The following is a 15,359-nucleotide window of genomic DNA, read 5'->3' on the forward strand; positions in this document are numbered from 1 at the left end:
TGTACAGCTGCAACATGACGTAGAGTCACAAAGTCATACAGCACACATGTAGGCCCTTCGGCCCAACTCATCCACGGTGATCAAGATGCCTTCCTGAGCTGGTCCCACTTGCCTGCATTTGGACCATATCCCTCTAAACCTTTCCTATCCATGTACCTGCCTTTCAAAATCCCAACTGTTATACTCAGTGCCTCGTCCTATGAAGGCAAGCATACTGAATGCCATCTTCACCAGCAAATCTAACCATGTCGCTATTTTCAGGAAGCTATCCTTGCATCCCAAGGTTCCTCTGTAGATTCTGAGGTCACTGCCATTTACTGTACATGTCCTGCTGGTATTTCAAGTCCCAAAATGCAATACCTCACACTTATCTGTATTAAATTCCATTCTGCCCAACTTTCCAATTGATTTATGTCCCTCATTATACTTTCACAATCTTCTTCGCTATCTACTACTCACCAATTTTTGTATTGTTAGCAAACTTACAAATCAGTCCACCTACATTCTCATCAAAGTCACTTATAAATGACAAACAACAGTGGTCCTACTACTAATCCCTGCGGTATATGACTGGTTACAGACTTTCAGTCAGAGAAACACCCCTTAACCATGATCCTCTGCCATCTATCACCGACACACCTTGGATCCCATATGCCCGAACCTTCCAGATCAGCCTACCATGTGGGACTTTGTCAAAAGCCTTGCTAAAGTCCATGTGAACCACATCTATTGCCCGGCCTTCATTGATGATCTTAGTTATCTCTTCAAAAAATCTCAATCAGATTTGTGAGACAGGATTTCCCCGCACTAAACCATAGTGACTCCTCCTAGTTAGGCTCCACCTTTCCAAGGGAACATAAATCCTGTTCCTTAGAATTTTTTCCAATAATTTCCCTTCTATTGATGTAAGGCTCATTGGCCTGTAGTTTTCTGGCATATCCCTATTGCCCATTTGGAAAATGGAACAACATTAGCTCTCCTCCAGTTTGCTGGTACCTCACCCATGGCTCGGGCTTCGGTTCGAAGGACTTCGGAGCAGCTAAGTGTTTTCTCTGTTTATCACTTTTATTAGAGTTTTTGGGAGCAAGGGCTAGTTTTTGTTAGGGTTTTTAGTCTAAGGTTTAGATTTTTTATCGAAGTTTTTTAAGTAGTCGAGTGGGGGCTGGACTGCGCAGGAGCGGCGCCGGCAGCTTAACAAGGAGAGAGAAAAAACCGGAGGATTCTGGCTTCGGTTCGGAGGACTTCGGAGCAGCTAAGTGTTTTCTCTGTTTATCACTTTTATTAGGGTTTTTGGGTGTAAGGTTTAGTTTTTGTTAGGGTTTTTAGTGTAAGGTTTAGATTTTTTAATAAGTTTTTTAAGTAGTCGAGTGGGGGCTGGACTGCGCAGGCGCGGCGTGGGCAGCTTATAAAAGCAACAGCCTCAGAGCGGGCAGCGTCGGAGCGGGCAGCGGAGTGAGTAGGCAGCAGAGTGTTCTGGGCTTTGGCTCAAGGGCTTCGGCGTGAAGGGGCAAGGAGGGTAAGTAGCTGGTAAGTAGGTAAAGGCAAGGTTTAGCTTTGGTCATTATAGATTTGTAGGTGGGACTAACTAGGGAAAAAAAAGGTAGTCAGATGGAGGACATGGTGGTGTGCTGCAGCTGTTTGATGTGGGAACTCGTGGACCTTGCTGAGTCCAAGATGGCCACATCTGCAGTAAGTGCTTGAGGCTGGACGAACTTCGGCTCAGAGTTGATGAGCTGGAGTCGCAGCTACAAACACTGCGCAGCATAAGGGAGGGAGAGAGTTATGTAGACACGGTGCATCAGATAACAGTCACCCCCCCCCCTTATGGTAGGTACATCTGAGGTTCAGGAGGCAGATAGTATGGTGACTGTCAGGGGAGGGAAGAGGAAGAAGAAGTCAGGCAGGCAGACAGACAGGACAGAGAGCCCCGGAGGCTGTTCCCTCAGTAACAAGTTTTCTGCCTTGGAAGCTGTTGAGGAGGATGACCTGCAGGGGCCTAGCTGCAGTTACCAGGTCTCTGGCACTGGGACTGGTACTGCTGCTCAGAAGGGAAGGGTGGGAAAGAGACATGCGGTAGTGATAGGGGACTCGATAGTCAGGGAAACAGACAGGAGGTTCTGTGGCAGTGAGCATGAATCCCGGATGGTATGTTGCCTCCCAGGTGCCAGGGTCCGGGATGTCACTGATCGGGTCCACAGAATTCTTGAGTGGGAGGGAGAGCAGCCAGAAGTTGTGGTCCATATTGGCACCAATGACATAGGTAGGAAGGGGGATGAGGTCCTGAAGAGTGAGTTCAGGGAGCTAGGCAGAAAATTGAGGAACAGGACCTCAAGGGTAGCAACCTCGGGATTGCTGCCAGTGCCACGTGATAGTGAAGGTAGAAATAGGAGGAGGTGGCAGATAAATGTGTGGCTGAGAAGTTGGTGCAGGAGGGAGGGTTTTAGATTTCTGGATCATTGGGATCTCTTCTCGGGAAGGTGGGACCTGTACAGAGAGGACGGGTTACACCCGAACCAGAAGGGGGCCAATATCCTTGCGGCGAGATTTGCTAGGGTGGTACAGGAGGGTTTAAACTAGTTTGTGAGGGGGAAGGGAACCGGAGGAGTAGGTCAGAGGAAGAAGGGAATGGGGAAAAGTTAGATCAAACAGGTAGAGAGGCTTTGGGGAAGGAGAAGCAGAATACAGGCTGTAAAAGTAGTAAGGTAGATGGACTGAAGTGTGTTTACTTAAATGCAAGAAGTGTCAGGAATAAGGGGGATGAACTGAGGGCTTGGATAAGTATGGGGGACTATGATATCGTGGCTATTACTGAGACGTGGCTGACGTCAGGAGAGGAGTGGATATTGAATATTCCTGGTTTTCGGTGTTTTAAGAGGGATAGGGAAGGGGGGTGAAGAGGTGGAGGGGTGGCGATACTGGTCAGGGACACTGTTACGGCTGTGGAAAAGATGGATGTTGTAGAAGGATCATCTCTAGAGTCCGTATGGGTGGAGTTAAGGAACAAGAAAGGAGCAGTTACTCTACTAGGAGTATTCTATAGGCCCCCCGGTAGCAGTAGAGATATAGAGGAGCAGATTGGCAGGCAGTGTTTGGAGAGAAGCAGAAATAACAGGGTTAGTTATAATGGGAGACTTCAACTTCCCAAATATAGACTGGAACCTGCTTAGTGCCAAAGGTTTAGATGGGACAGAATTTGTTAAGTGTGTCCAGGAGGGATTCCTGACGCAGTATGTTGACAGGCCGACTAGAGGGAATGCCATGTTAGATCTAGTTTTAGGAAATGAACTGGGACAGGTGAAGGATCTATTGGTGGGTGAGCATTTGGGGGACAGTGACCATTGCTCCATAACCTTTAAAATTGTCATGGACAGGGAAAGGTGCAGAGAGGACAAGAGGTTTTTCAATTGGGGAAGGGCTAACTACGAGGCTATAAGGAGAGAACTTGGGAGTGTAAATTGGGATGTCCTTTTTGAAGGAAAATGTACCATGGGGATGTGGTCGATATTCAGGGATCTTATGCAGGATGTTAGGGATAAATATGTCCCGGTGAGGCAGAGAAGGAATGGCAGGGTGAAGGAACCGTGGGTGACGAGAGAGGTGGAACGACTTGTTAGGGAGAAGAAGGTAGCATACGTGAGGTATAAGCAGCAAGGTTCAGACAGGGCCCGTGAGGAATATAGGGTAGCGAGGAAGGAACTTAAGAAAGGGCTGAGGAGAGCTAGAAGGGGACATGAAAAGGCTTTGGCTAGTAGGGTTAAGGAAAATCCCAAGGCCTTTTTCAAGTACGTGAAGGGTAGGAGGATGGCTAGGGTGAAGGTAGGTCCGATTAAGGACAAAGGTGGGAGAATTTGCCTGGAGGCGGTGGAAGTGGGAGAAGTTCTGAATGAGTACTTCTCTTCGGTGTTCACCAGGGAGAGGGGTCTTGATGATGCGGAAGGGAGTGCTGGTCGGGGTAATGTTCTCGAGGTTGTTGATATCAAGAGAGAGGATGTGTTGAAGTTGTTAAATAATATTAAGACAGATAAATCTCCGGGGCCTGACGGGATTTTCCCCAGGCTGCTTCGAGAGGCTAGGGAGGAGATTGCTGAACCGCTGGTAAGGATCTTTGAGTCCTCGTTGTCTACGGGGGTGGTGCCGGAGGATTGGAGGATTGCGAATGTGGTCCCCTTGTTCAAAAAAGGTAATAGGGATAGGCCAGGGAATTATAGACCGGTGAGTCTCACGTCTGTGGTGGGTAAGCTGTTAGAAAGGATTCTAAGGGATAGGATTTATGAACACCTAGAGAATCATGGACTGATTAGGGACAGCCAGCATGGCTTTGTGAAGGGAAGATCTTGCCTCACAAGCCTGATAGATTTCTTTGAGGAGGTGACCAGGAAGATTGATGAGGGCAGTGTGGTGGATGTGGTTGACATGGATTTTAGTAAGGCATTTGATAAGGTTCCTCATGGTAGGCTTCTTCAGAAGGTCAGAGGCCAAGGGATCAAAGGAAGCTTGGCTGTGTGGATTAGGAATTGGCTTGCATGTAGAAAGCAGAGGGTTGTGGTGGTAGGAGTGCCCTCGGATTGGAAGGCAGTGACTAGTGGTGTCCCGCAGGGATCGGTTCTGGTACCTATACTTTTTGTAATATTTATAGATGACTTAGATGAGGGGGTGGAGGGCTGTATTAGTAAGTTTGCGGACAACACTAAGATAGGCGGTGTTGTGGATAGTGTGGAGGGCTGTAGGAGCTTACAGAGGGATATTGATAGGATGCAGAGCTGGGCTGACAAGTGGCAGATGGAGTTCAATCCGGAGAAGTGTGAGGTGGTACGCTTTGTAAGGACAAATTCCAGGGCAGAGTACAGGGTAAACGGCAAAGTACTTGGCAGTGTGGAGGAGCAGAGGGATCTGGGGTTCATATTCACAGTTCATTGAAAGTTGCCTCACAGGTGGAAAGAGCAGTTAAGAAGGCCAATGGGATGTTGGCTTTCATAAGTCGCGGGATTGAGTTCAAGAGCCGCGAGGTTATGATGCAGCTTTACAAAACTCTAGTTAGGCCACATTTAGAGTACTGTGTTCAGTTCTGGTCGCCTCATTATAGGAAGGATGTGGAGGCATTGGAGAGGGTGCAGAGGAGATTTACCAGGATGCTGCCTGGATTGGAGGGTATTGAATATGAGGAGAATCTTAAGGTGCTAGGGCTTTATTCACTGGAAAGGAGGAGGATGAGAGGAGACATGATAGAGGTATATAAAATATTGAGAGGAATAGATAGAGTAGACAGTCAGCGCCTCCTTCCCAGGGCACCAATGCTCAAGACGAGAGGTCATGGCTTTAAGGTTATGGGTGGGAGGTTCAGGGGAGATGTCAGAGGGAGGTTTTTCACCCAAAGAGTGGTTGGTGCATGGAATGCACTGTCTGGGGTGGTGGTGGAGGCAGATACATTGAACAGGTTCAAGAGCTTGTTGGATAGGCATATGGAGGAACGTGAGATAGAGGGATATGCGGGAGGAAGGGGTTAGGTAGTGTGAGGGTGGTCTGATGGACGGCACGACACGGTGGGCCGAAGGGCCTGTTTTGTGCTGTATGGTTCTATGGTTCTAATGAAGATGAAAAAATCTTCAATACAGCCCCAGTAATCTCCTGCCATCAGGCCCTGGGAATTTATCCACCTTAATGTGTGCTAATACCTCCAACACTTCTTCATTCCTGACACAGACATGCTCCAGAATATCTGTGTACCCCTCCCCTTACTCTCCACCCTACTCCCCAGTAAATACTGATGAGGAGTATTAATTGAGGATCCCTTTGAGGTGTCCTGCAATCATGACAGGTGTAATAAAAATGCATGCTTGTAATAGTGCACTTTTAAAGAATTCTGTATAATTTTATCAAAAGCATAAGCAGTTCATCCCTATTATAAATGCAGACACAATTGCAAAATATTACCTTTTGTACAGCGTATCCTCATAACCGCTTCAAAGCCAATTTTTCTAATGAGGTAACGTTTGAGGTCTTTCTGAAACTTCTCTACTTGGGCAGGATTGTGAATGTGATGGAATGATGGATAGTAGAACACTGATCCAGCAGAGTATTTTGACATACAAGCTGTAAAAACACATTTATAACAAAATAGTGTCAAATTTATTACTTGTAATGGTGGCTTGCATAGTCTTTTAAGAAAAAAAGATCGGTGAAAAGCTAACACATAATTGATTGCGACCCTTTTAATTACACCAGATTATACATAATAAGGTCTCTCACCATCAATATGATACAGTAACATATCTAAAGAACACGATTTACTAAAGCAGTTACAAATATCCCAACTTATTTATTGGCCTTGTATATTTTTCCTTTCAGCTGTACACATAAGGAATAGGAGTAGGCCATTCGGCCCCTCATGCTTACTCTGCTACTCAATAAGACATGAGTGATTTTTTACCTCTGTACCATTTTACTGTACTCGTCTCATATCACCGATTGCCCTCGTATTAAAAAAATCGAATCCATCTGTCCTGAACAACTGAACCTCCACTTCTTCAGCTGCACCATTAATGATTTTCCTTCCATCACAAGATCAGAAATAGGGCTGTTCATTGATGATTGCACAACTTGCAAATTCATTTGCAACTCCACACTTGCTTGCAGCAAGACCCAGACAACATTCAGACATGTGGCAATAATATTTGCATTATAAAAATGTCAGACACTGACCAGTACTAATATAATCTTGATATTTAATGAAATTACCATTAAAGATCCACTACACTCAACATGCTGAAGGTAACCATTGAACAGAGACTTCACCGGACAGCCACACAAACATTATGGCTATGGGGAAATAAGTAGGGGAATGGGATTGCCCTGAGAGCTGGCACAGATATGATGGAAATTTGAAATAAAGAAGTGAAATGATGGCAGACAATTGCCTTGATGAGTAAAGCTCCAGCAACACTCAACTAATTCGACCCTGTACAGGATGAAGCTAGTATTCCATTTACATCCTACACATCCTTTTCGTTACCACCAGTGCACAGTAATTGCAGTGTGTAACAGTTACAAATGGATGAGAATGTGCAAGGCACGTTTGCAGATGACACTAAAATTGCTGGTGTAGTGGGCAGTGAAGATGGCTACCAAACATCACAGGGGATCTTGATCAGCTGATTAAGTGAGCCAAGGAATGACAAAAGGAGTTTCATTCAGATAAGTGTGAGGTGCTGCATTTTGGAAAGTAAAATCAAGGTAGGACTTTCACAGTGAACGGCAGGGCCCTGGGGAGTATTGTAGAACAGAGGGACCTTGGAGTTCAGGTACATGGTTCCCCGAAAGTGAAATTACAAATAGAGACAGGGTGGTGAGGAAGGCTTTCGGCACGCTGGGTTTCATCAGTCAGGGCATTGAATATAAAAGTTGGGAGGTCATGGTGCGATAGCACAAGACATTGGTGAGGCTGCATTTGAATTATTGTGTTCAGTTTTGGTCATCCTGCTATAGGAAAGATATTATTAAACTGGAAAGAGTGCAGAAAAGATTTACAAGGATGTTGCCAAGACTCGAGAGACTGAGTTATAGGGAGAGGTTGGACAGGCTAGGACCTTGTTCCTTGGAGCATAGGAAACTGAGAGATGATCTTATAGAGGTGTATAAAATCATAAGGGGCATAGATAGGGTGAATGCACTCAGTCTTTTCTCTCGGGTTGGGGAATCAAGAATTAGAGAGCATAAATTTAAGGTGAGGGGGAAAGGTTTAAAAGAAACTTGAGGGGCAACTTTTTTTTACACGAAGGGTGGTATCTATGTGGAATAAGCTGCCAGAGGAAGTGGTCAAGGCAGATACAAAAACAACTTTAAAAAGACAGTTGGACAGGTACATGGATTGGAAAGGTTTAGACGATTATGTGCCAAATGCTGGAACATAGGACTAGCTTGGATGGGCATCTTGGTCAGCATTAACCAGTTGAGCCAAAGGGCCTGTTTCTGTGCTGTATGATTCTATGACTATGATGCTATGAAAATACATAGTAATAACTCACCTAGTCTGTCCAACAGCACCTCCAAAATCTATTTTTATTTTACCTTAAATGGCAAATGTCCATATTACTAAAACCAAAAAAATCAAAACTGGTGACACATCTTACATACTGATATAGTGTCATAGAAGCATACAGTATGGAAAGAGACCCTTCAGCCCAGTGAGTCCATGCTGACCGTCAACTACCTATTTACACTAATCTTACATTATTCTTTTTTAAAAAAATTCTCCCCACATTCTTAGAGAATGTGCAAACTCCACATAAAAAGGTCAGGGTTGTACCCAGGTTTCTAGGGCTGTGAGGCAATGGTTCTACTAGCTGCAGCATTATGCAAATAATGAAGATTTTACATAGTAGTTTGTTGTTCATGTCATGCCTTCCTGTACCTCGTAACATATTCACTGACATTTAGAGAACCCTCTAAACTGAGTGTTTCTTGAAAGTTCTTCGATAGAGTAAATTCTCTTTACAGTCTTAATATTAATTGGTACTTTTAAATCTCAATTTAACTTCTGTATTTGATGAATTCAACACATATACAATCCAAAACAAAATGACTTATTTTAGAAAAAAAACATTGATCAAAATACATAAGAGCTTTTGTGGGGTTATTTCAAGTCAAAAGAAAGTTAATTCTTTACTTATTTGACAGGTATATTACTTAAATTATTTAATGGTACTGAACATTCGCTTACCAAGTGAAGCCAAGTCAGAATATTGTCCACTCAGCAGAAAGAGATCCACTGCCACCTGCTGGCCTGAGCAATCCAAAGCAAACTTTTTATAAAAGTCTGTGGCTGGACCAAGATGCAGCGCCCCCTTAATTGAAAGTAAATAACATCTCAGAAATATTTCAGACTTTGTTTTATATAAAGTACCATTTGAAAATAACATTACTAGCCTGTGAATTATTGCAGAACAAGGAAAATACCTGGAATGCATTTGATAGGGGCAGCCACATGGTAGACAGCTGTGACTCCCCCCCCTCCACCAAGTCTCACAATATGTCTTGATCACAAATTCTAGTGATTATTCAAATCTTCCTAATTTGTTGAATAAAAGCACTTACTGAGCTGCACTGAACTTTAGTAACATAACTGAAAAACAGCTGGACCTGATTCCAAGCCCAAAGTGAGTGCATCAGCACATTGCTGTTGACCCATTCAACTTTGATCAAGGTAGCTAGACAAGGGAAGCATCAATCATCCTGATACAAAATAAATATTGATAAAGATGACCACTTGTCCACCTTGTTATTGACTCAGAAAATCATGCATGCTTCCTGCTCCAAATCTCTGTTTCCTGCACCTATGCTGCAACCCATCTCTGCCCCTACACCTCTCCAAAATTTCCCCCCACCAAAGTCTTTAATTGTTCCATAGGTAATTCCCACCACTTCGGCTCTCTAATTCAAGTAGACAGTTGTTATGAACTAGCAACAAAAGAAACACACTGAGTCATGATTCAGTGTTAAAAACTACTTTATTAATAACTACTTATGATAATAAGAAAAATAAAAGTAACAAATGTTAGAATGTTAGAAGTAAAAATGTTAAACCTTGAACTTTAACCCCAAAACTAAACTCGTCGTGTGTGTGTGGCAAATTCCCAAACTCCAAGTCCAGGAATAATTCTCTTCAAAGTTCAGTTCAGCAAGCCATAAGGTGAAACATGAGCAAAGGCTTCTTCAACAACCACCGTTGTCTGAAGATAAGACGTAGATGTAGAGAACATAGAGAGAGTAATTACGAAATCCAAATGTTCCACGATGGAACCCAAACGACACCTCAGTGTTTACTTGGTAGTGACTTTCTCACCCCAAAAAGCATCCATATCGTGGCTGTCCACACAAATACCTGTTTCCTTCTACAGGTCAGCAACAAAGTGAACTCCACTGGATTACTCCCAATTTCCGTAAGTGGATTGTAGTAACAGACACAGTTATTGTTTCTCATCCATCGATAGAGAAAACTAGCAGACTGGTGTCTCTCTCCCTTTTCTGTCTCTCTCTTCTCTGACTGACTTCTTCAACAACGTCATTACGTCCTTTATCTTCCGTTGACGTAAGCACGCCACACACACACACACACACACACACACACACGGACTGCTAGCTCTATCTTAAGGGGACATTCACCGAGTCCGTAACACAGTCCATTCCATGTGGGAATAGTTCTATCTGAATACAAGGTATACAACTTCAGTTCAAAATCTGTCTTTTACAGGTTGAATTAATCACCAACTCCATCCCTCTCCTGGCAATTGTTTGAAACTGAACCAGATTGCTCAAAATCTTGATGCTATATTCAAACCCAAGATGATCTTGAAACCTATCATCATTAAGACTATGTATTTTTATCTTTCTAACACTGACTGACACTACTCCTCCACCTGCTGCTGAAATCTTCATCTTCCCTCTATCTGCACGGTTAATTTCTCTCTCACTGAGCCAGTCCCAACAACTCCAATCTATACTTGAATTGGCTGGCATCCAGGTCTCAGGTATTGTAGTGCAGACGTCCCACCCCAAGCACCTTAAAACAGAAGGCAAAGCTGCAGACAAGCTGTCAAAGCTGCCAGTAATTTTAATGATTTAAATGTCTCTGACAGTTATAGACATTTGTTTTCAGTAATTCCAAGAGTCTATGATCAACATTTATTTCCAAGCATTGCAGCTGGCTAATACCAAAATAGCAGAATGGTTAGAAGATTTCAACCTGCAATTTTCTCAAAAAAAAAATTCATCAAGAATTCCAGATTCAGATTTCTTGTGGATCATGACTCTTGGAATGTTTGTGTTGTGTTAGATAGTAATCACCTGGGGCGCCATGGTGAAGCTCAGATAATCCCTAAATAAAGTTGTTAACACTTCCAGTTTTCCCAGAGAATTCTGGCATGCTGGCAGACTGAGAGAAAAAGTCCTTCCACATATCTCACCTCGATCTTTCAACTTGGATGAGACAGTTAGCAAAAACATTTGGAAGGGTAAGGCCTGCAGTGCATCAGCAAGATCATGCGCTTTGTGAATCACGTGCTCACCTCATAGCAAACAGAGGTGGACTGCTAGGCAAACAATGCAGATGTCTTCTGTCTAACAGGTCAACCTCTCTAATAGGGATTCAACTCTGAATACTGGAGCAGTGATGGTTCTTCAGTGGAATACTGAGAAAGCAAAGTCCAAGTATGACTCAGCTGTACAAAGTGCACATTGAAGTGACAGGAAAGCAACAGCAAAAAGAGATTCAATAGTTAAAGGTGGTAGAAAAGACTTTCTGTAAACACAGATATGACTTCAGGATCTGCTGCCTCCATGGTGCTGGGGTCCTGGATATAAATGAAGAACATTCTCAAGGAAGCAAATGATGCAGCCATAGTCCCCCTAAGGCCAATGAGGTAGAAAGAAGGAGGTGCTATTGCCAGACAAATTATAGGAAGTTGGTGAGCAAAAACCAAGCTGCTGGAGGAACTCAGCAGGTCAGGCAGCATCTGTGGAGGCAAGGGAATAGTCAACGTTTCAGGTCAAGACTGAGAGCGTAAAAGAGATATAGCCAATATAAAGGGGTGAGAGGGAGGGGGTGAGCAGGAGCTGGCGAGTGATGGATGGATCCAGGTGAGGAGGGATTGATGGCAGATGGAGTCAGGTGGGGGATGGGAAGGATGGAGACAGCAACAAAGGCTGGGAGTTAGGGATAAGATTAAAAGGTGGCTGGCGGGGGAGGAGGGAACAGCAGTTATTATCAGTGTCACACCTAACACGATATGAAAAGATAGTCACTGAAAAGATAATGTAGGAGGGATGAGCTTTAGATTTATGGGGCATTGGACCAGTTTGGGGAAAAATTGAGATCCATACAAGTCATGAGGATACAATCCCAAAAGAGCCAGTAATGACAGCCTTGTGGAGAGGTTCGTTTAGTGCAACTGGGGGGGGGTGGGGGTGGATGGTACGTTGGAAAGACTAATGAGGCCACATGGGTTTAAATGAGAAATGAAAAAAGGGGTATAAGCCCTAATAGAGCCCAAACAGTCAGAGGGAGACAGAAGAGCAAATATGCAGGCAACTTTTCTGACATGTGCAGAAAGAGTAAGGCAATAATAGTAGCAGATTTCAACTACTCTAATCAATTGGGAGAGTACCCAAGGAAAGGGTAGCGAAGGTGCAGAAATCTTGAAATGGCTTTTCTTAATCAGCGCATGGCAAGCTGACAAGAAAGGGAATTCTAAATCTATCCTCCCTTGAATATCAGAGAGCAGGACAGGACAAAAAGGCTAAGGACAAAGTGAGAGGATAACATTGCAGACACCCTAGAGAAATGTATGAGATGCAGGAATGAAATGAAAATAGAAATTAAAAAGGCAAGGAGGATAGATGAAAAATTTTGGAAGGTAAAATCTATGAAAATGAATATATTTTTAAAATATATTTGTATGTAGTATGAATGGAAAGAGGATAACAAAACAGGAACTAGGTCCTTTAAGAGACCAAAATGAAAGCTTATGTGTGGAAGCAAAAGTGGTGTAGTTCCAAGAGAATGCTTTGCATCTGTATTCACGGCAGCGAGGGATGAAATGGACCTCAACTCTGAGGAGGAATTTGCACAGGAAGTGATAGAGAGTAGATATATAAAAATTAGCTAATATCTTTTGAAGTGGATAAATCATCAGGCCAAAATTAATTGTATGTAAGCTGTTAAAAAGGGAGGAAATAGCCCAGGGTCTTACCCTCAGTTGCCTATCCTTCATTGTCCATTCCAGTCATCAGGTAGCTATCTATACTAAACCCATTTTCCAGCACTTGGGTCCATAGCCTTTTATGCCATGGCGTTTTCAGGTACTCATCTAAGTATAACTTAAACATTGTAAGAGTACCTGCCTCCACCACCCCCCTACTACCAAAGCAATGTATCCCAGAATTCAACCACACTCTTCTTCAAATCCCCTATAAATCTCCTACCCTTATACTTATCAATTTTAATGAACATGTGGAATATGGGATCATTTATATGGTAGCATTTTAAGTCAACAAATATTCTGCAGCTTAGCTTTGCTTTTGCTGTCTGAAAGTCTCAACAAATCCTGACCTCTTGATTTCAATTAACTGAATACACAGTGATAAAAATATAACCTATACATTATTCTCTTCTCTTTAGCTGGAAGTCCAATTACCTTTATGGTGGATCGCTGGGTAGGATCTTCTCTTGAAAAAAGCTGACCCACACCAATAGATGGCAGCTGTGTCTGGAACACAGATATGCGTCCTCCTGTTGCAGACATAAGTTTAAATGCAGCCTGCAGAGCTGGCCCCAGTGCACTATGGGTCTCTCTTGTGCTAGTGAACATTGTGGGCAGCACTTTCAGTAAATCTTTAACAAGCTGCAAAAGAAACCAAAAAAATACACTTCAGACTTCTCAAAATAAGGCACATCTTACAGAGGTACTGGCACAAATCTTCAGCAAAAATCTACAATAATTATTTCCCTCAGTAACACAGAAGAAAACATGAATGGTAATTGCCCAATCATGATGCTTAACATTATTGGTATTGGTTTATTATTGTCACTTGTACCGAGGTACAGTGAAAAGCTTGTCTTACAAACGATCGTACAGGTCAATTCATTACACAGTGCAGTTACATTGAGTCAGTACAGAGTGCATTGATGTAGTACAGGTAAAAACTTACACCAGTAACTTCTTTGTATGCTTTCCAGAGAAGGCCATAAGAAGAGATTTTCATCAAAATGCAATGACCAGGATTTCACGCTTAGAATAACGATGAGGTTATTAAGAGGGAAACTGGACCGCAATTTCCATAATCCACTCATGTTTATTATTAAAATTTCCATTTGAAAATTTCTATTTGGTTTGCCTTGCCACAGAGACTTAGCTCACTGAACTCCTTGTACAGAATTCTTGTTACTCAATAAATGTGCCAGAAAAAGTTAGGACAAACACATTCAAGTAGGAATAAAGCCATTGATTTGATAAATCTTAACTTGTCAAGAAAATCCTGACACAGAAATTCAAGAGTCAGACTTCAGACTTTAATTGCTGGAGATGTTTAAAACTATTTTTTGTCACTTAGTCCCAGCTTCTTCCCTTATCTTGCTTTATATGTATGTGACTACAATGAACTAAATGACATGCATTTTCCATTCTGATGAAAGGACATGAACCTGAAATGTTAGAGACTGCAGATGCTGGAATCTAGATGAAAAACACTATGATGCTGGAGGAACTCAGCATGCCAGGCAGCATCCGTGGAGGAAAAGCAGGCAGTCAATGTTTCAGGTCAGGACTGAAGATAGGAAAAGGGGAAGCCGAATATATAGGAGGGAAAAGCAGAGCAGTGATAGGTGGACAAAAGAGGGGAGGCGGGGTGGACACAAGGTGGTGATAGGTAGATGCAGGTAAGAGATTGTGATTGGCTGGTGTGGGGGAGGAGGGGAGAGCAGATCCACCGGGGGATGGGTCAAAGATAAGGAGAGAGAAGGAAAAAAAAGGTAGAAATTAGAGAGGCTAGGAAATGGAAGCAGCAGCATGGTGGTGGTGGGTGGGGGGGGGGCGGGGTGTTGTATCCACCCTGCCTCCCCTCTTTTGTCCACCTATCACTGCTCTGCTTTTCCCTCCTATATATTTGGCTTCCCCTTTTCCTACCTTCAGTCCTGAAGAAGGGTCCTGACCCGAAACATTGACCACCTGCTTTTCTCCTCTGATGCTGTCTGGCCTGCTGAGTTCCTCCAGCATCATTGTGTTTTTTAATCTGAAATGTTAAATTTCTCTCACCACAGATGCTGCCTGATCTGTTGAATGCCTACAACATTTGTTTTTATTTTTGATTTCCCGTAACTGTAGGATTTGATTCTAAATTAGATTTCCTGGTTTCAACTGAGTACTTTTCACCAAGGATCCTAGGATTTGGTTGGTTAAAAAGACACTTTTGTTACTTGGTCTGTTCACACATGCTGCAAATTGCCTCCAGAGGGCAAAGCACAGCATCAGATGACTAATGTCTCAGGTTTTTGCCCAAAAGCCATCCATACAGTTGTGGGCAGCTGCAAGTACAGCTCTTATAAGATGATTATCTTATAAGCTCTGTCATCAAGAAAAAGGGCCCACATTGCTTTACATACCCAAACGTATCAGGAACACTTCGCTTGTTATGCTATTTGAGAGGCACTGAGAGAAAAGCAAAGGGTTTTGGATACACAAAATGATGCTCACAACACAACAAGATGCAAAATAGGGCAACATATTTGTGGAACCAGTAAGACAGCTGTCTCCTGTGATAATTACACACAAGGGAAATAAAGGCTGAATTTTTTTCATACTTGTTGTTTA

The 15,359-nt window shown here is 43.1% G+C and overlaps 1 protein-coding gene across 10 annotated transcripts in view; it reads right to left on the reverse strand.

Annotated features, from left to right (window-relative positions):
- Positions 1-15,359, reverse strand: part of LOC127586505 (protein transport protein Sec24B-like) — a 153,437-nt gene that overhangs the window by 26,832 nt on the left and 111,246 nt on the right. For all 10 annotated transcript variants that reach the window (XM_052044565.1, XM_052044575.1, XM_052044558.1 and 7 more), the window contains 3 exons: positions 13,188-13,394; positions 8,717-8,840; positions 5,932-6,090 (listed from right to left, as the gene is read on the reverse strand). In XM_052044565.1, coding sequence (XP_051900525.1) covers positions 5,932-6,090; positions 8,717-8,840; positions 13,188-13,394 — 490 coding nt within the window. The remainder of the gene's footprint in view (positions 1-5,931; positions 6,091-8,716; positions 8,841-13,187; positions 13,395-15,359) is intronic.

This window comes from Pristis pectinata, chromosome 2 (genome assembly GCF_009764475.1).
Source record: "Pristis pectinata isolate sPriPec2 chromosome 2, sPriPec2.1.pri, whole genome shotgun sequence".
NCBI lineage: Eukaryota > Metazoa > Chordata > Chondrichthyes > Rhinopristiformes > Pristidae > Pristis > Pristis pectinata.